Consider the following 20,000-nt stretch of genomic DNA (forward strand, 5'->3'; position numbering starts at 1 on the left):
GGTTGTCTCGAAATGTCCAGGAAAACAGGTAAAATCCTTAATCCATTTGTAATGAAAAAAATATTTTTTTCTGGATGCAAATCCATTATGATGCTTCTCCGCGTGTTTCTCGTCGATCCAAACGACTTTGGGCATAATGTCATACACGGGGAAACTCGTGAAGAAGTTCTCTATGACACCAAATGGTCATTTTTTGTCATAAACTGACTATTTTCCAAAGAGAGCACGAACATTACACCAAGTGCCGTCTTCCTGTGCGGAGACATCGATACACGTACCCAAATATAACTTGCTGATATCTCAATCAGGGTTAAACTATACCATGGAGACATTGCCAGGCTAAAACTATACTGTTTGATGAACAATATGCGTGGTCATTTGCCTTGGTTAGTCAATCGGTGTGCTTGTAGGCAGTAGGCGCAATACCATGCGTCACGAATGAATGATATAGGGGTTTCCCATGCTAGCCATGCTAATCATGTTATGATGCAGCAGTAGTGAACCGCACCGCGATTCATGTCCGTTGAAAGTATTAGTATACCGCTTGGTTGCCATTTGAAGCTGTACATTGTGCTAGTTGGTCCATCGATTGTGCTTGTAGCTGTGTATCACACTGCCTGCGACGCACAATGTAGCACTAGCTCCTAAAGGCCCGCGGCGTAAACAAACGCCTGGGTGATTACTGGAAAGGTATCCCATGATCCTCGCCAAATCAAGAGTGGAAAGGTGACCAAGGCCGACAGCTGGAGGACATTTCTAGTGTTGTACTGCCATCCATTGGTTATTTATGGGCATGGCACGCTGACATTTTTAGCGATTTGGGCAGTTTAGTCCTATGACCTTATATCAGCCATATACATTACATTGGCACCGAAATTCAAACGTAATAAGATGTTTAACATGTATTTACACAATGTCAAGCCATACAAATCCGCAAAATTTCCATATTTTGTCTGTAGCATTCGTTTAAACGTGACGAGCTTTTTTGACATTTTGGCGCATTTGGAAGGGCAATTGCACCCTATACATAGGCATGCACAGCACCGGTTTAGTTCAACGTATGTACTTGTAACTTTGGATTTTACTTCCCAAGACCATGTGGAATTCGATCATGTAAAGTTTTTTCTTATCCCATCACTTTTCAGACTTGCCTTCACAGACAAACAAAAAAATGCAAAAAAAACCCTATATTTTTTTACATTTTCTCTTCACTTGACCATCTGAAATTGACATTTTATGACGCAAATGAACGACTAGGGGTGAATGGTTGTTTTGGCCATTTTGTCTTCTTTCATTTAAGCCGTCATCGACCTCTCAACTGTTAATAAAACTTGATACAATTATTGCTGAATGCAGTATCAACAAAACGCCTCAGAATTCCATAAAATCCCCTTCTGCGTTAAGAGGTTAACTATTGGGATACCCCTACCCCTACACAAAACGGAGAGGGAGGGGTAAGGGGTAGGGCCAAGGGGTGAATTGAGATTGGGCCTAAATCAAGCCCAATTTGAACTAAATTCTGTTGATTTCTTTGGCCATAAATCTGCAGAAAAACCTGCCCAATACCCTGTTGTACCTGCAGACAGTCATCCTAAGTAGCCCAATGGGACGAGAAGCCGCCCAATCTGGCAACACTGGCCACCACCCCTGCATCTCTGGGGCTCTTTCGGGAGCCCTGCCCCAGAGGGTGAGTTCACGACAGCAGCTCGAGCTTTGTTGCAAACGGTTAGCGATCCAGCCCGCGGCCAACTGGACCCAGGGCAGAGAGCAGGGCAGTGCCTCGGGACCTGTTCGCCAGACAGCCTACACGGGCCAAGAAACAAAAACAGAAAGGAAAAACAAAGTAAGACTGTCTCTTGGGCCCTTGTCCAAACAGAAATGGCCACTCTCAGTGTGGCCGTGCGCTGGTCATGGCCTGGTCAGCTTGGCCTTGATGGTGGCCAGCAGACAGACAGCCGCAGCCTCCCTGGGGCCTGTTACCCAGAGCAAGAGTTCAGGACAGCAGTCCTAGTACCAGTACTAGCACACAGCCAATTGTATAGTGTTCATTCAACATTTGGGTATTTTATGTATTTATTTTTATAATATAGTGAGAGTGGGAGCAACAGGTTCAGCCAATGGTCCTAAAACATGGTCCCCTACTTCTCACGGAACACTCCATTCACTCAACACAGCCGGGGGGCAGCCGTGGCAAAGTGGTTGCAGGTTCGAATTCCACCCTTCCACTCCCTATCTCACTCTATGGCTGAGGCACCTAACCCTACATTGCTCCAGAGACTTTAACCAATACCCTGTAAGTCTCTTTGGATAGAAAAATGTCAGCTAAATGTCAAGTAATATATATCATACACACACACACACACACACACACACACACACACACACACACACACACACACACACACACACACACACACACACACAGACAGACACACACACACACACACACACACACACACACACACACACACACACACAACACACACACACACACACACACACACACACACACACACACACACACACACACACACACACACACACACACACACACACACACACATCCCTGGTATTGGTATTCTCCTTTCGCAGTGTCCAGGACTATACTGAGCTACATACCACATGTTGGCCTGTGTGTGTTTGGGAATGTTACATGCACACACACACACATACACAACCGTGTCTGTCCGTGACTTCTGCTTTGTTGGAGAGAGGCGTGGGGGTGTTGTGTTGGGGGGCTAAGGCCCTGGGACACACACACACACACACACACACACACACACACACACACACACACACACACACACACACACACACACACACACACACACACACACACACACACACACACACACACACACACACATGCACTGATTGCATGTTCTGTTGCTCCACAGTGCCGGCGTGTTCCTGGAGACGATTGCTTTCCCTTTTGTTGTCAAAACCAATGAAGAGGGAGGGACGGAGAGAGAGAGAGAGAGAGAGAGAGAGAGAGAGAGAGAGAGACTGTTTGTGTGTGTGTGTGTGTGTGTGTGTGTGTGTGTGTGTGTGTGTGTGTGTGTGTGTGTGTGTGTGTGTGTAAGTAGAGTGTGTGTAAAAGTAGAGAAGCGCTAGAAAGAGGATGAGAGAGAGAGACATACAGTAGAATGAGAGAGTAGAGAGTGATAAAGACACTAAAAGTGTGAGAGAAAAAGGAGAGAGAAAAAGGAGAGAAATTTGATACTCGTTCATTGTATCAATCCCAATGATAGAGGGGGATAGAAAAAGAAAGACAGATAGAGATATTGAAAATAAAAAGGGGGATAAAAGAGACCAGTGGAGGGAGAGAACATGAAAGAGAGGAGACTGACATGAGGAAGTTTGGAACCAATTTTCCCAACCTAAAAATACAATGTGTGTGTGTGTGTGTGTGTGTGTGTGTGTGTGTGTGTGTGTGTGTGTGTGTGTGTGTGTGTGTGTGTGTGTGTGTGTGTGTGTTTGTGTGTGTGTGTGTGTGTGTGTGTGTGTGTGTGTGTGTGTGTGTGTGTGTGTGTGTGTGTGTGTGTGTGTCTCCTTTTCCATCTGCTGTTTGTGTGGGCTGTTGTGTGTGTATGATTTTTATGAGCGGTGATTTCGGTGGGTATGTGTGTGTGTGTGTGTGTGTGTGTGTGTGTGTGTGTGTGTGTGTGTGTGTGTGTGTGTGTGTGTGTGTGTGTGTGTGTGTGTGTGTGTGTGTGTGTGTGTGTGGTTTAAAGGAGTGCTTACATGTGTGTGTGCGTGTGTGCGCGCGTCCGTGAGTATGTGTATGTGCGTGCCTGCGTGCGTCTGTGTGTTTGTGTGTGAGTGTGTGTTTCTTAGCAGGTGGCGAGCCTCTCTTCAGTATACCCTACTGTCAACACACCCCATTCCAGTCAAGGGGGCAGTCATTGCTCTCTCTCTCTCTCTCTCTCTCTCTCTCTCTCTCTCTCTCCCTCGCTCTCTCTCTCTCTCTCTCTCTCTCTCTCTCTCTCTCTCTCCTCTCTCTCCCTCTCTCTCTCTCTCTCTCTCTCTCTCTCTCTCTCTCTCTCTCTCTCTCTCTCTCTCTCTCTATGTCACGCTATTTCTCTCTCCTCCCTCTCCCACTGCCCTCTCCCCTTCTTTCCTTACCTGTGTTTAAGAAAGGGACATTTCTGTTCTAAAGTCCTGCCCCTGGACCACAGCCCTCTTTACGACTGTTTGCTTTTCTGAGTTTTTTTAATGTATTTGTGGGGACGGCCTGTCTCCCCCCCCAACCCCCCAACCCCCTGGTTGCTAGGCAACCATGGCCAGGAAGGAATGCCAAAGGCCTCAGTAAATCTACAGCGTCTGGCGTGAGGCGGCGTGCACAAACACGTCTCTCGGAAAAAAAAAACGAACGAGAAAAAAATATACCCCCATACACACACACAAACACACACAGTGTACACAACGTACAAGCCCAGAGTCCACTGAATTAAAAGTCCATTCCGCACAGAGTCATAGAGAGAGAAAGAGATGAAAGTAAGGGATAGAGATAAAAAGGATAGAAATTCAGAGAGAGAGAGAGAGAGAAGAGAGAAAAGGGGAGAAATTCAGAGAGAGAGAGAGGTAGAGAGGGATCACCATGAGAGGGAGGAGGAAGAGAAGGGGGAGTAGAAGGAGGAGGAAAAACGATCGGAGGCTCTCCAGAAAGCGGTGTGTGTGTGTGTGCGCGTGTGTGTGTGTGGGGGGGGTATCGGCCCAGGACAGTGAGCGAGTTGAGGTTTGTGTGTGTGTGTGCGTGTGTGTGTGTATGCGCGTGTGCGTGTGCGTGTGCGTGTGCGCGTGCACGTGTGTGTGCGTGTGTGTGTGTTGCACCTATGATCATTTCACCAGGTGGCAGTGTTTGGGAGCCGCTGCTGTTCCCTCCTGTTAGCTCCGCCAGGACCTCTGGACCAGACTGCTCAACTGCCCTCTCTCTCTCTCTCTCTCTCTCTCTCTCTCTCTCTCTCTCTCTCCCCTCCCTGGACCAGACTGCTAAATTGTTCACTCACTTTTTTTTGTTTTACTTCATGTCGTGCGAGCGAGCGAATGGCTCTGGCTTTACGTATGTTTCCCCACAGGCAAACCTTTACTCTGCTTACTAAAGAGATACTACCCACATGCATACGTTTGCTGCCATCCACATGCATACATTTACTTCTTGAGGGAGTCATTGCTATTCTCGTCCTCCATACTATAGGCTTGCTGTACATTTTGCCTCCTGAAAGTAAAGTTTCTGCCTCTATGTTTCCCATAGGCATAGACTGTCTTTTGCGTTCTGAAGAGATCGGCTAGTGTCCAGTTGACATCCTGTAGGAGTCATTGCTATTCTCTACAGTAGGCCTTCTGTACATTCACTTCCTGGAAGAAGCTGGATACTGCCTAGTAACAAATAAAATATTTTAAAGTGTTTTATTTGACCATTATTATGTATTTTACTCTCCATAGGCGTACAGTATACATTTACCTTGTGAGGCATCCTGCTCAAGTACTCTTTCCACAGGCACATGTTTGCTCCCCATAGGCACGCCTTTCTTTTGCTTCCATACTGTAGAATCTGGCAACCCTCCATAAGCATACATTTGCTTTGCAACACAGTAAATGCTCATGTTAATTTAACACTTCAAGTTGGCCTATACAGTCCTACAGTATACTCTCTAAGCTGTGTTTGGCAACCTGGATCCACAACCTGAAATCCAGTGCCACATATTCCAAATGACCATATGACAGTAATTGTTGCATTTAGCAATTCAAGTTGGTCCTATATTCTCTAAGCAGTGCTCGGCAACCTGAATTCAGAAGAATCCTGAAATCCAGTGCCACATGTTCCAAATGACCAGGATTTCCCTGTCCAACTCAACCAAGTGATTACCTAACTGGACAGGCAAACCAGGTCATTTGAAATATGTGGAACTAGATTGTAGCTTCTGAATCCAGGTTGCCCAACAGCACTGTCTAAGTGTTGAATTAGCACTGGAAAATGTGTAGTATTTGTGCACTGACTACCCCCTTCTCCACTGGCTTCCTGAGGTGCCTTGCTACCCTCCATAATCATATATTTGCTTCCTGGAGGAACCATGGCTATTCGCCATAGGCATTCTTTAGCTTCACTTCCTGAACGAGCCTAGATGGTTGTTTCACAACCATACCATTTGCTTCCTGAAATAATCATGAGTGCTTCCCATAGGCATACCTTCCTTTCCTTTAATTCCATGCAGGGAGAACGTGCCTGGAAAACAATTGTAATCCACTCATCTGTAACCCTCTATAACCCATGTGCACTTATATTATTCTGCTTCAGTGCGTCCTCCACTCCAATTTCCATATTTCTGCACTTTGGGCAGTCATGGGTAAGCAGTCAGGGTGACAGACTTGTAGCCCAAAGGTTGCCAGTTAGACTCCTGACCCGCCAGGTTGGTGGGGGGAGTAATTAACCAGTGCTCTCTCCCATCCTCCTCCATGAGGTACCCCCGAGCACCGTTTGGGGCTGCCCCCTTGCACGGGTGAGGCATAAATGCAATTTTGTTGTGGGCAGTGAGCGCTGTGTGCTGTGGAGTGCTGTGTCGCAATGACAATGGCCTCAGTCTCATTGCAGGGCCAGCCCCGGGCTGGCCCGGACAAAAGGGGGCTGACGGTGATCTCATCAAAAGGGGGCTAGGTGCTAAAGATGGCCACCGGGCCAGGTTGTGGGGCTTAGGGCCGCTTTTCCTAGCCCGTCGAATTCGATGGGCCATCAAGCACCAACGAGGCTCGGAGGCGGGGTCAACCTATAAAAGTACCATTGGCAGGGGGGGTATGTCGTTGTGCGCGCTTGTGCATACGTTTGAGATTACTGTTTGCGTCACAGCTTATTTAAAAAAGGCTTCATGTGCTGGACAAAGTGGACATGAAATAAATAACCTGTATTCCCATCATCCTACTGGGAGGTTATGCCTGCTGTAGGCTATTTGGGAAGACATTTGTCTACCCAGCAGACAACTATCAAATCCACATGTTCGGATAGAAAGGACAGAGACGTGTCTTCGATACATTCGTTCCTTTATTTGTAGGCACAAAGGTCATAACGGTGGCTAAGCACGCCAACATAGGCAACATCAAACACACATAAGGTCAGAAAAACACCTGTCGCTAACGAAGAGGACGTTCATTTTGTGTTGCCCATCAATCTGCTGTTTCCATAGCAGCTAAGCTTTAGGCTACTGCTGTTCAGCGAACCACTGTTCCAATGCACGTCTTACGACAGCTCCAGCGTCGGCATTTTCCCCTTCCTCTGCCACGCGGAGAGGTTGAGCAAGTTGTGACGGAACGTCCCACTCTGCAAGGAATGCGTCCAGGTTTTGCTCGCAAAGATTGTGCAGTGTACAGCAAGCCAGCACCATGTCCTCAACAACTGTGACACTGCATTCATTTTTTTTGCCCAGACACCTCCATCTTCCTTTTAACCGCCCAAAGGCATGCTCAACAACACAGCGGGCACGGCTTGTACTCTTGTTGTACAGCTCTTGACTTTGTGTCAGTCGACCAGTGTCCGGGGTTTGGTTAGCGACGTTATGCTAATCAGTTCGCCGGGTCAGTTACCTACTTAATTCCAAACCTAGCCTGCTAGCATTCAGCATTCAACTAGCATTCAGCCATGTTTACGAGCATAGCCTAGACTACTGGCAAACACTACACACATAATACTATCTATATGCTGATGCGGGGCGAAAGTGGGCTGTGCCCGACTGACGTTTCACAAACAAGGCGTGTACCTGAATGTGCCTGGGGTCGGCTATGAGTCCGATCAGGCAAAAAATGGCCCGGGGCCGGCAGCTCCGAGCCGGCCACTCTCCTGAGCCCCGGGCGGCCCCGGGCCGCTGAAGCGCGGCTAATGAGATCAAGGCTAATGGGAGTTTCCCAGCTGGGCTTCCACTTGGTTTGTTCTACATTAGTCGCACACCCACACTCTACACTTGTGTTGTATGTCCTCTTTGTAAGTGGCTGTGGACAGAGAGTGTCTTCTAAATGTAATGTGATGTAACTTTGTGAAGGAGTCATCATGGCATCTTTCCATATGCTTCCTGCCAGGCAGATGGTTTCTGTATGATTTGAAGCCATTATGCCTGCTTGTCGCCAATGCTACAGTAAGTGTGTGTATGTGCGTGGGTTTGTGTGTGCGTGCGTGCGTGCGTGCGTGCGTGCGTGCGTGCGTGCGTGCGTGCGTGCGTGCGTGCGTGCGTGCGTGCGTGCGTGCGTGCGTGTGTGTGTGTGTGTGTGTGTGTGCATGTGTGTGTGTGTGCATTCATGTGCATGTGTGCTGGTGGCATCCACTGAAGAGTCTTGGCAGCCACTGATGAGCCACCCAGTAGTGAGATGACAGTTTGGAGCCATGATGCCACACCGCCGCCATGTTTCCCTGAAGCCCATATGAGGATGAATGAGAGGCCTGGGACAGCTAGAGAAAGACACAGATCATGGGATGGGCAGGAGCGAGAGAGAGAGAGAGAGAAAGGGAGAGAGAGAGAGAGATGGACCGGAAGAGATGGACAGGAAGAGATCGAGAGGGGGTAAGAGAGTGAGGGAAGGAAGGGAAGAGACAGGCAGAGAGACAAAAGGAGAGAGTGTCAGGGAGGGAGGGAGAAAGAGAGGGAGGGAGAGAGACAAAGAGACAGAGAAAGAGAGGGATGGAGAGATATGGGACAGGGAGTGAATGTGTGTGTGTGTGTGTGTGTGTGTGTGTGTGTGTGTGTGTGTGTGTGTGTGTGTGTGTGTGTGTGTGTGTGTGTGTGTGTGTGTGTGTGTGTTTGTTGGTTCCAGCAGTGTGTCTGGTTGTAAGCCTGAGTCCTAAAGACTCCCAGTAGAGGCGGCTTTTAGACCAGACAGAGGGTCATAGAGGCCCATGTTTGTGTTGGGTAAGTGATGTAACCGTTTCACAGGTTTATCATCATGTCTGCGCTTTCTTTCTCAGATTTTTTTTCTCTCTCTCTTTCTCTCTCTCTCTCTCTCTCTCTCTCTCTCTCTCTCTCTCTCTCTCTCTCTCTCTCACACACTCTCAATCTCTTTATCTCTCTCAGTCTCATTTCTTCTTCTCCTTCGTTCACATTCTTCATTGTTCCATCTTTGGCTCCTCCTACCATCTCTCTCTCTCTCTCTCTCTCTCTCTCTCTCTCTCTCTCTCTCTCTCTCTCTCTCTCTCTCTCTCTCTCTCTCTCTCTCTCTCTCTCTCTCTCTCTCTCTCTTCTCGGGCGGGTGATCTCTGTCTGAGCACTGGGCTTGCATGTTCCTCTATTGTGGTTGTGGAGAGAGAAATAAAAAGAGAGAGAGAAGATAGAGCAAGACGGAGAGAGGAAGAAAGCAAGAGAGAGACAGAGAGAGAGAGAGAGAGAGAGAGAGAGAGAGAGAGAGAGAGAGAGAGAGAGAGAGAGCAGCCGACTAAAGTGAAAAGCATCTGAACCCAATTTTCAGCTGTAGACAACAACAACAAAAAAAACAACAAGTACATGCCTGAGTCTGCACATAGGAAGGAAATCAATAAAATAAAATAAAAGAGAGAGAGAGAGAGAGAGAGAGAGAGGAGAAGAGAAAGATAAAAATGAAATAAAGGGACAGATGAAAGAGCTTTCTCTCTCTCTGTTTTTCTTTCTATATACCTGTATCTCGTTCAACTTCTCTCTCTCTCTCTCTCTCTCTCTCTTTCTCTCTCTCTCTCTCTCTCTCTCTCTCTCTCTCTCTCTCTCTCTCTCTCTCTCTCTCTTTCTCTCTCTCTCTCTTTCTGTGCCAGGGAAAAGTAAAGGATGACCTTTGGTAGGCCTACATGCTGTATGCACGTACACATATCCGTTACCTTAGACCGGATCTGTTGTCATCTTTTTTTTAAAAAAAAATACAAAGCCCAGTCTGTCTGCAAACATTTAACTTTTATTCGCGAGGAGGAGGAGGAGGAGGAGGAAGAGGAAGAGGAAGAGGATTCTTTTCTTCTTTTTTTTAAATTCCCAGCCGGCCCGCATTCAAAAGATAGTTTTCGCTCTTTCAAATGACATAGTTGGAGCATGATCAAGTTTACTCATTAGTGCTGAGTGGATCCTGTGTACAGATCGCCTCACCCATATCCACCATCTGCTAGATATTTGATCCGTGGCTGGATAGCGTACATAAAATATGATTCATTTATAATATTCGTCCGTTCGCTTTCGTTTATGGAGCAGAGGAGTCGGACCGCAGCTGGCAAGTCCGTGTTGTAATGAAATAAAATTAAGATCTTCGGAGCGAAATTTGATTACGACGTGAAAGCAGTCCTGGCTATTTGTTTCATGTGCGTTACCTTGTACGCATGTGTGTGTGTGCGGGCCCCTGCGGGTGCGTGCGTGTGTCTGTGTGTGTGTGTGTTTGTCTGTGTGTGTGTGTGTGTGTGTGTGTGTGTGTGTGTGTGTGTGTGTGTGTGTGTGTGTGTGTGTGTGTGTGTGTGTGTGTGTGTGTGTGTGTGTGTGTTGTCTGTGTGTGTGTGTGTATGTTGTCTCTGCGTGTGTGTGTGTGTGTGTGTGTGTGTGTGTGTGTGTGTGTGTGTGTGTGTGTGTGTGTGTGTGTGTGTGTGTGTGTGTGTGTGTGTGTGTGTGTGTGTGTGTGTGTGTGTGTGTGCATTTGTCTGTGTGTGTGTGTGTGTGTGTGTGTGTGTGCATTCGTCTCTGTGTGTGTGTGTGTGTGTGTGTGTGTGTGTGTGTGTGTGTGTGTGTGTGTGTGTGTGTGTGTGTGTGTGTGTGTGTGTGTGTGTGTGTGTGTGTGTGTGTGTGTGTGTGTGTGTAAATCAGGCAGGCTATTTGTTTCATGTTTTCCTCATCTCCCAAGTGGTATGGACACAGCCACCACAGGAGGGTGCGTGTGTGCGCTTGTGCGCATGTGTGTGTGAAAGTGTATGCGTATGCGTATGCGTGTCTGTACGTGCCAACAACAACAGAACACAGTGCACAGTGCTCTCCAAGGGCTCCACGCAATCTGTCTTAGCCAATAAATTACACAGAGCATCTCCTCTAAACAAATATTGCGCTGCCATCATCCCAACCCCAGTAACTGTATGTGCATGTGCAGAAATATGATGTTTGTTCTGGATAGCGTTACTCGCTTGGCTTGAGTGGCAGGGCTTTGGGGTGGGATGAGAGGGAGAAAATAGGCTTTCTTATTTCAACAGTCCGCAGTTTACTCTCGAAAATTCTAGAGTGCTGCGCTGGGTTCTAGAATCTTTGTTTTACTCTGAGGACGTCTTCTAAGAGCATTCCAGCGTCGCCATGTAAACACAACGGCTGTGTCTGGGAGGAGACGAGCAGAAAAGAAAATACCAGGGCTGCTGACAGCATTCGCTGGGCCCAGGACAAAGTCATCTGGGAGCCCCAACCCCCACCCCCCCCCCCCCCCCCCCCCCCCAACCCCCCCCCCCCCCTCCCCCCCACCCCCCCCTCCCCCCCTCATCCAAGATATACAATGTAATGAGGAACCAATTTTGGGCCCCCCCTCTCCCTGGGCCCGGGACAACTGACCCCTTTGTGCCCCTCTTGTCGGCTTCCCTGAAAAATACAGTGACCTTTTACAGAGACACAAAAGTAGGTATATTTAGGTGTATGCTGTTAGCATTTCAAATATTATGACAAAACCACATTCCCAGGATATAAAAAAGTAAATATGAAAGCACTTGAGGGTGAAGTTCTCTAGTCTGCATAGTTCCCAGCCAGGTCACCGGGGGAACATCTGGAAAGTCCTCACCCCTGTCACGCGCTGGCATAACACAGGAGAAGGAAGGAAAATTAAAGTGCAATGTAGCAGTATATTTCCTCTTTCTTTCTTTCTTTCTTTCTTTCTTTCTTTCTTTCTTTCTTTCTTTCTTTCTTTCTTTCTTTCTCCGTTTCTGTCCCTCCCAGTTCTTGTTCTTTTCTGTAACTGACCCATCGTGTACATGTAGTTACCATGGTCCCATTAAATTGTGAAACCTTGTCCTTTCATCTCTGTCCTTTCTGGACTTCTGGAAAGCCCTCAGCCTGTCATGCTTTGGCCCCACACAGTACAGTGTCAGGGGGTTTTCTAGTAGAGTGTTTTGGAGGAAAGTGAAACCGAAGTGTGCCTGTATGTGAGAAAAGCCCTAGACCTAGACCTCCCTGTCTTTTTTTCTTTCTGTGTTTCAGATTTTCTATTCTTTTTTTAACAATTACATCTTGTCTTCATGCTTCATGCAACTAGTGGTTCCCAAACTAAGGGGTCTTGGAGGTACTGCAGGGGGCGGGGGGGGGGTGAATAAAACCTTGAATATACGGTATGTTTTCATGACATAGGCTATAATATAAACATTAATAAATTGGTTAGCAACAGTATTGACTTACATTGGTTTGCTATGACTTTTGAATTAAAATGACCGGTAAGCAATATTATGGAAACAAATGTTTGCTGTTTGGAATGGGGGGGGGATTCTCCATTTCCTCAATGTTCAAGCACCATCACTACCTTGTGTTATAGTGTCTACCTCTAACCCTGCCCCCCCTCCTCTCTCCCATCTTCTCTTTCTCCCAGCTGCTGCGCATGGTGACAGTGTCAGAGAAGCGTTGGCGTGCGCGTCCTGGAGGGGGTGCCGTGAGGCGCGATCGTGACGGGCAAGGGGATGGCGTGGGGGGTGCGGCGGGGGACACGGAGGGCCTGTCCAGCGGGGACTGTGGGGACGACGAGGACGACTGCTCCGCCGCCTCAGGGCTCGGCCTGCCCCCACAGCACAAACTGCTGCGCATCTTCTCAGGTCAGTGGAGTTTGCTCTTTGGTGAAACTTTATGATCACAGTGTTTCTCAACGGGTGCTCCATAGCCCCCCAGGCGGTGTTAGGGAGCCAGAGGGGGGCGTTGAGAAGGATACAGCCGAGAAGGGGGATACTCAGTTTCCACAAGGGGGCATTATTCCATTTTATTTTTTAATACCAAGGGGGCGTTTGGAAGCTTATGATGAGGTTAAGGGGGGCGTTGATAGGCTTATGATGAGGTCAAGGGGCGTTTGCTAAAAAAAAACAGGTTCAGAACCACGCTTCTCTAAGACATGCCTTATTTCTATGTATGGAATAGTTTGGCTTTTAAGACGTGTATTAAGCAAAATCAAAGGCATCTTGATCAGTGGCTTTAGGTCTTTTCTTTGGTGACACTTAATTATAGGGTTCACATTAACGCACTGACTGTAAGAGTGACTATTAAAGGCAGACTCAAAGAACAGCTGGAACAATAGGAGAAGCATGAAATTCAATTATTTAAATTGAGGGATGGTGTGAGTGAGTGAGTTAATTTCCAAAAATGGTGTACTGTTCCTTTAAGGCAAAATCAAAGGCATCTTCTCAGGTTAGTGGGTTACAAGAACTTGCTGGTTGGTTGGTGGCTTTCAACATTATCACTTCTTACTTTCTTTCTTTCTTTCTTTCTTTCTTTCTTTCTTTCTTTCTTTCTTTCTTTCTTTCTTTCTTTCTTTCTTTCTGTCTTTCTTTCCATCTTTCTTTCTTTTCTCTTTGGGCTTTCTTTGGACAGTATGTTTGTCTGAAAGGGGTGTGGTTTGATGAGCTTAGATCTTTCTTTTCCTTGCTTGGGTGTTTAACACTTTCACTACGATTTCATTTCCTTCCTTTCCTATCAGTATCTGTGTTTTGTTCTTTCTTTGTTCTGGTTAGTTATGGTTGTCTAAAAGCGGTGATGAGCACTCACAGTTCTAGTGGCTATTGTTAAAGGGTCACTTGTTGACTTCCGACAGGTGCATCGAAGGGAGGGAATAACTAGTGCTCTCCTCCACCCACCACTGTCTCTTTCTTTCTTTCTTTCTTTCTTTCTTTCTTTCTTTCTTTCTTTCTTTCTTTCTTTCTTTCTTTCTTTCTTTCTTTCTTCCTTTCTGTCTCTTTACTTGTTTGGTATCTGTTTTGGTCCATCTGGATTGTCTAAAAGGGGTGTGGTGGTGGTCTGTGTGCATGTGTTAGTGTGTGTGTGTGGAAGGAGGGGTGATTGTGTTTCATATTGTGTCTTTAGTCATGCTGGGTTTAGCAATGCTGTTTCTCTCTGTGCAATGTTATAAACGTTTTGACTAAACTAGGTCACAGTAGACGTGTACTGAATAAGAGAAGATAGTGAAAGATTGAAAGGTTGAAAAATTGGGGATCCTATCATGGCATTGACAGGACACTGCAGCTGTGCACTGCAATTCCGACCAAAAGCTTTATTTAAGACATACAACATTTCGACCCATCAAGCCTGATGAAGACATTGATGGATGGGTTTTATTTCTTAAATAAACCTCTCGGTCGCAGTTGCTGTGTGCAGACTTGATTGATTATGATAGATATGCATATCATAATATTATTGATAGATATGCTTTTGTCCTGCACCTGGCCTCAGTTGGTGGGACATGCATGCAGTTACTATTTTAAAGACTAGAATAAATGAGAACATTCACAGACATCGTTCTCGTTGAGCGAGGGACAGATTACTGCACGGGCCTACTGGGCCTAGGCCCAGGGGCCCAAGAGGCAAAGGCTTCCGGAAGCTCTAGACTATATTTGCATTCTCATATTGCATTAAAATCACCCTTTTAACAACTGTATTTTCAATTTCTCTTGGGGGACAAACCCCACAAAGCCCCAACAACACAGACGCTCACACCTGACCTAAAGTCCTGAACCGTTTTGTAAACTAGTGTATAGCCAGAGATTCTTTAAGTATATAGAGATATGCCAATGTAATAGGTTGCTATGGGCACCTAACATGACCAGGTTCCGGTCTGCCTAAAGGAGCGTGTCATAATACTTCTAGCATTGAATAGAACAGTCCTTAGGTCTGCCTAGGTCTGCCTAAAGGGGGATCTCCCCCCCCCCCCCTTGCAATAATAGAACCCGGAAACAATGGGCCAATGGAACCTCTCTCTCTCTACTCTCTCTGCTATATCAATACCCATAGAGGGGGGCCATTCTTGTTGTCCAGCCCAGGGGCTCATGGAATCTTAGTCCGCCCCTGCTTTGAGCTAATCATTCCCATTGCTTTGAGAACGTTTGTCATCTCAGGTGTGTTTAACTGAACTGGAAGCACTAAATCGCAAAAAGAATCAACGTGGAATCAGGTGTCAATGGGTGCTTAATCTCTCCGAAATTCCCCCAAAAAGCTTAGAGAAATAAAATAAGCACTTCTCCTCAGTGTTTGTTTCACTTTTCTAACTTCTAAAAATCGCTGCACACAGATGTTTCAGCCTGGTGTTTCTTTCTTCAGTCGGTAATCTCCAAAATGGAGATTTGATGTTTTCTTCACGGATCACAACAAACATGAACATGTTTAAGCGCTTACGTTGTTATCATGCGTCTTATCACATGTTGAGAGGACTGCTAATTCGAGACAGCTGGTTGAATAATGTGAGGGAACAAATTCTAAGGCAGGACTTGATACCTCCTGGTGCTCCTTTTTAAAAATGTTTTTAGAATACATTTTCACATAAGTAAATTAACAGTTGAAGTGATTATAAAAAATATTTAGTTGAAAGTGTTTTCTCGACATCAGTCATTAACAGTGTGTGCGTGATCTCAAAGTCACATTGCTACTGTAAGCTGAAGCTAAAACACTTCAATATGCAAAAGAACATGCATAAATATACTCTTTAATGTATATAATTTGTGTGTCTTTTTAATGTATGTGTCTGCTATGAGGAGGATGTGGTTTTGGAATCGTTTGTAACCCCTGTGTCAGTACTCACCTGCCACTCTATCCATGACACTGTCACTGTCACTGACACTGTCTATCGGTCTACCTGCCTCTCAAGTTTCAAAAGATCTCTCTCTCTCGATCTCTCTCTCTCTCTCTCTCTCTCTCTCTCTCTCTCTCTCTCTCTCTCTCTCTCTCTCTCTCTCTCTCTCTCTCTCTCTCTCTACCCCCCACACACACACCCTGTTGACCCACCTCACTCCTGACAGCAGGTAACAGGTTACAGGTAGCCAATGGTCTACCTGTGACCTTTCGACCTCTGCCATTGTCTGGCTGGCCAAACAAGAGGAAAAGAGAGATTTGGAGGCCTTTGAAGGGCAACAAAAGAGAGAGAGAGAGAGAGAGAGAGAGAGAGAGAGAGAGAGAGAGAGAGGCGGGAGGGCTAATCGAGCGGGGGTGTGAGGGGTGGTGTGTGTGTGTGTGAGTGGGAGGTGTGTGTGTGGGAGGGGGCGCGGGGGTTAAATGTAGCCAAACAGTGGGGACGGGGAGGAAAAACAGTAGTGAGGCAGGAGCAGGGGTATGTGTGGGTGAGAGACATGCAGACACACACACACCAAAGATACACACACACACACCAAAGATACACACACACACACACACACACACACACACACACACACACACACACACACACACACACACACACACACACACACACACACACACACACACACACACACAAACTTAAATACACACATACACACAAACTTGAATGCATACGCAAACACACAGACACACCGACACACACACACACACACACACACACACACACACACACACAAACTTAAATACACACATACACACACACACACACACACACACACACACACACACACACACACACACACACACACACTATAAATACACACACATACACACACACACACACACACACACACACACACACACACACACACACACACACACACACACACACACACACACACACACACACACACACACACACACACAGCCCTTGAGCGAGCGAGGAGACCGATACCGGTCAGACAAAGCCTCCCCAGCTGTACTAACAGTGCAGGCCGACCCAGGCAGGACCCGGGACTAGAAGGGAGTTGTCTTCCCACCGCCAGCCGGCCCTGGCCCCTGGTCTCCCCGTCTCCCTGGCTTCTGCCTGGGTCGAGCCGCTTGTTGTGGCAGGGATCTGGGCTCTGGCCCTCGGGGGAACTGGCGGGGTTAGGACAGGAATTCTGCATGTCCAGCACATGTGGGGCTCAGGCGGAGGCTAAGCAGAGGCTGGGTAGGGCACGGCACGACACGGCGGGGCAGGCTAGGGTTAGGGTTAGGGGATACTGTAGGAACAGCCAGAGGAAACGACCAAAATATGGTTTGAATACTGTAGTGAAAGTCGCTGACTCGGGTGTTTTTGTTCATCCGCTGTACTGAAATGCCTGTTGCATTTGCATCATTTGTTTATTTATATACAGTATAATATATATTAAATTGCTTTAAATTTGATTTTTGATTTTTTTTCAAATGTTTTGATGGGATTTCTGCATATCCAGCACATATGCAGCTGAGGCTAGACAGGAAAGAGCAAGGTTACAGGAGATACGGACACACAAGAGCAAACCACCAAAATATGGTTTGAATTGTTGAAGTCACAGACTTGGGCATTTTAGTTCACTCACCACTGAATATACTTGTATTTTGTACTGGTATCGAGATGTGTAGTTTGCGTTGTTTGTCTTTTTTATAGTTTGAGTAGTTAGACTTGCTGACACTTGTATTTTTAGTCCATTCATTGTACATTGCATGGCACAGCAGGACGGGCCACGGCAGTAGTGTTGTGACGTTAGTGAACAAATCGATTCTTTTGAACAGTTCCTTGAAGTGAACGATGGGAACGGGATCACAGCTGTGGAAGCCACTCTACTGGGTTTTTTTTCACTCGTTTTTCATTCTTTTTAAGCATGTGACCTTCATGTAAGTACTTTAATTTGGGATAAAACACAAGTCTCTGCCACCCTCGACAGGAACAGTTTCAGAAGGAGGAGGGCAATTAGTTGTTTGAACAAAATGACCAAGAGGTGGAGTCAACAATGCTATCTTTTTAACACTGAATAAAAAATGTAAAACCGTTTAGAAGAAGCAGTTATTTGAACGACTCTTTTGAAAGGAATGAGCCTCTATAATCCAGATTCTGTCAAAGAGCCAGAAACCCCATCTCCACAGGGCAGGGCAGAGCAAGGAGATAGCAACACAGAGAAGAAAGCCCAAAGCGGAGGCCAAGCCTCTCCTAAGCCCATCTGAACAAAAATATGGTCGGTCAGCATTAAATAGTTAAAAGCTGCTGACAAGCATTTTTTATTTATTTTCATTCGGCAATGAACAGAATGTACTTGCACTTGTATTGTTGCGTTTTTCGGGGATTGTTTTGTTTTAGTTTTGATGGAATTCTGTGGGTCCAGGTGCACATGTGAGGCTGATGCTGCCCTGAGCTGGGCTGGGCTGGGCTGGGGTCAGGGTTAGGAGACATGGACAGCAAGAGGAAACAGCCAACATGTTTTTAAATAGTTAGTCTCCCACTCTGGCATTTTAGTTTCAGATTTGAGATGCCTGTTGCGTCTTATTTGTGTCATTTGTTTGTTTAACTGGTATGGTAGAGCATGGTATGACAAAGCCAAGCAAGGCTAGGAGATAAGACCAGCACTGACCAAACAACCAAATATATACTGCGTTTTAAAATAGGTCGAAGGTCACATGCTTAAAACAAATGAAAAATGAACGGGAAAAAAAACCGGTGGCTCCCCCAGCTGTGATTCGGTTCCCATCGTTCACTTCTAGGAGAATCGATTCATTCACGAACATCACAATGCTAGTATTCATTCATTTCATTTCATTTCATCATTCATTGCACTAAGATTAGAGATACTCGTTGCCTTTTGTGCACTTTGCTCTTTTAGCTTTTGTTTTGTTTTGATGGAATTCTGCATGTGGAGCACATACAATATGAGGCCGAGGAGGTTATGCAGAGCTGGTGTGGTCAGTGCATGAGTGCTACAAGGCAGGGCAGGGCCAAGGTACGGAGAAAACAGGAGGAACAGCGCAGGAAATCACCAGGTCAAGCATCTAAAAAAAAAAAAAAAAACCCATGAAAAATAAAATGGCCGGTCAGCATTAAACAGTAAGAAGTCGCTGACGCTGGCAGTTTATTTTATCCGGCACTGAATGCACTCATATGAGCCTGTGCATCTATTGTGCATTGAGTTTCAAGCAGAGTTTCAAGGTCTGCCTGCTGTATGGAAATGTGTAATCTCAACACGACATTTGTCTTTGTTTCAACTTGTTTCAAAATGAAGACATGACGTCCGCGGAAAAATAAAGGAGTTTTAATTTCACTTCAGAGTTCCTCTGACCCTCTCTCTTGAGTGAGCACCTGAACTTTTTCATGTGATTACCCCAAAGACGCAGCTTATTCCTCTCTCTGTAATTGTTCCAAAATGAATTTTAGATAAGATAAGAGGAAGGTTTTTGTGTCAGCTGGCCAGTGTGGTAATATACTGCTCTACAGAAGACGGTCAGTACACGGTCAGATACCGATAATGATACAAGCTCAGAAGCCTTCAGACAGACCCGTCCTCCCCTTGGCGTGTGTGTGTGTGTGTGTGTGTGTGTGTGTGTGTGTGTGTGTGTGTGTGTGTGTGTGTGTGTGTGTGTGTGTGTGTGTGTGTGTGTGTGTGTGTGTGTGTGTGTGTGTGTGTGTGTGTGTGTGTGTGTGTGTGTGTGTGTGTGTGTGTGTGTGTGTGTGTGTGTGTGTGCTTAAGTGCCATTGTACCTAGCAAGTCTTTATATGGAAATCATTTTTCGTAGTTCTGTTATTTGGTCTCGTGTGTGTGTGTGTGTGTGTGTGTGTGTATGTGTGTGTGTGTGTGTGTGTGTGTGTGTGTGTGTGTGTGTGTGTGTGTGTGTGTGTGTGTGTGTGTGTGTGTGTGTGTGTGTGTTTTCTCTCATCCTGTCCTGCTATCTATTCTCCTCAGAGGTTCATCTTATCCTCCCCTTAGGGGGGGAGAGAGAGAGAGCGAGAGAGAGAGAGAGAGAGAGAGAGAGAGAGAGAGAGAGAGAGAGAGAGAGAGAGAGAGAGAGAGAGAGAGAGAATGTGTTCTCTCCAGACAGGTCCATTCCATCCTCTACCTTGGGGTGCGTGCATGTGTGCGAGCGTGTGTGTATAGTATCTCCAGACACCTTCATCTCATCCTCCATCTTGGAGCGTGCGTGCGTGCGCGTGTGTATCTCCAGACAGCTCCGTGCCGTCCTCCCCCTTGA

At 46.4% G+C, this 20,000-nt stretch overlaps 1 protein-coding gene across 1 annotated transcript in view; it reads left to right on the forward strand.

Moving 5' to 3' along the window:
• gpc3 (glypican 3) overlaps window positions 1–20,000 on the forward strand; it is a 369,037-nt gene that overhangs the window by 293,438 nt on the left and 55,599 nt on the right. The window contains exon 8 of the mRNA XM_063190031.1: window positions 12,526–12,745. Coding sequence (XP_063046101.1) covers window positions 12,526–12,745 — 220 coding nt within the window. The remainder of the gene's footprint in view (window positions 1–12,525; window positions 12,746–20,000) is intronic.

This window comes from Engraulis encrasicolus, chromosome 23, assembly GCF_034702125.1.
Source record: "Engraulis encrasicolus isolate BLACKSEA-1 chromosome 23, IST_EnEncr_1.0, whole genome shotgun sequence".
In the NCBI taxonomy this organism is placed as follows: Eukaryota; Metazoa; Chordata; class Actinopteri; order Clupeiformes; family Engraulidae; genus Engraulis; species Engraulis encrasicolus.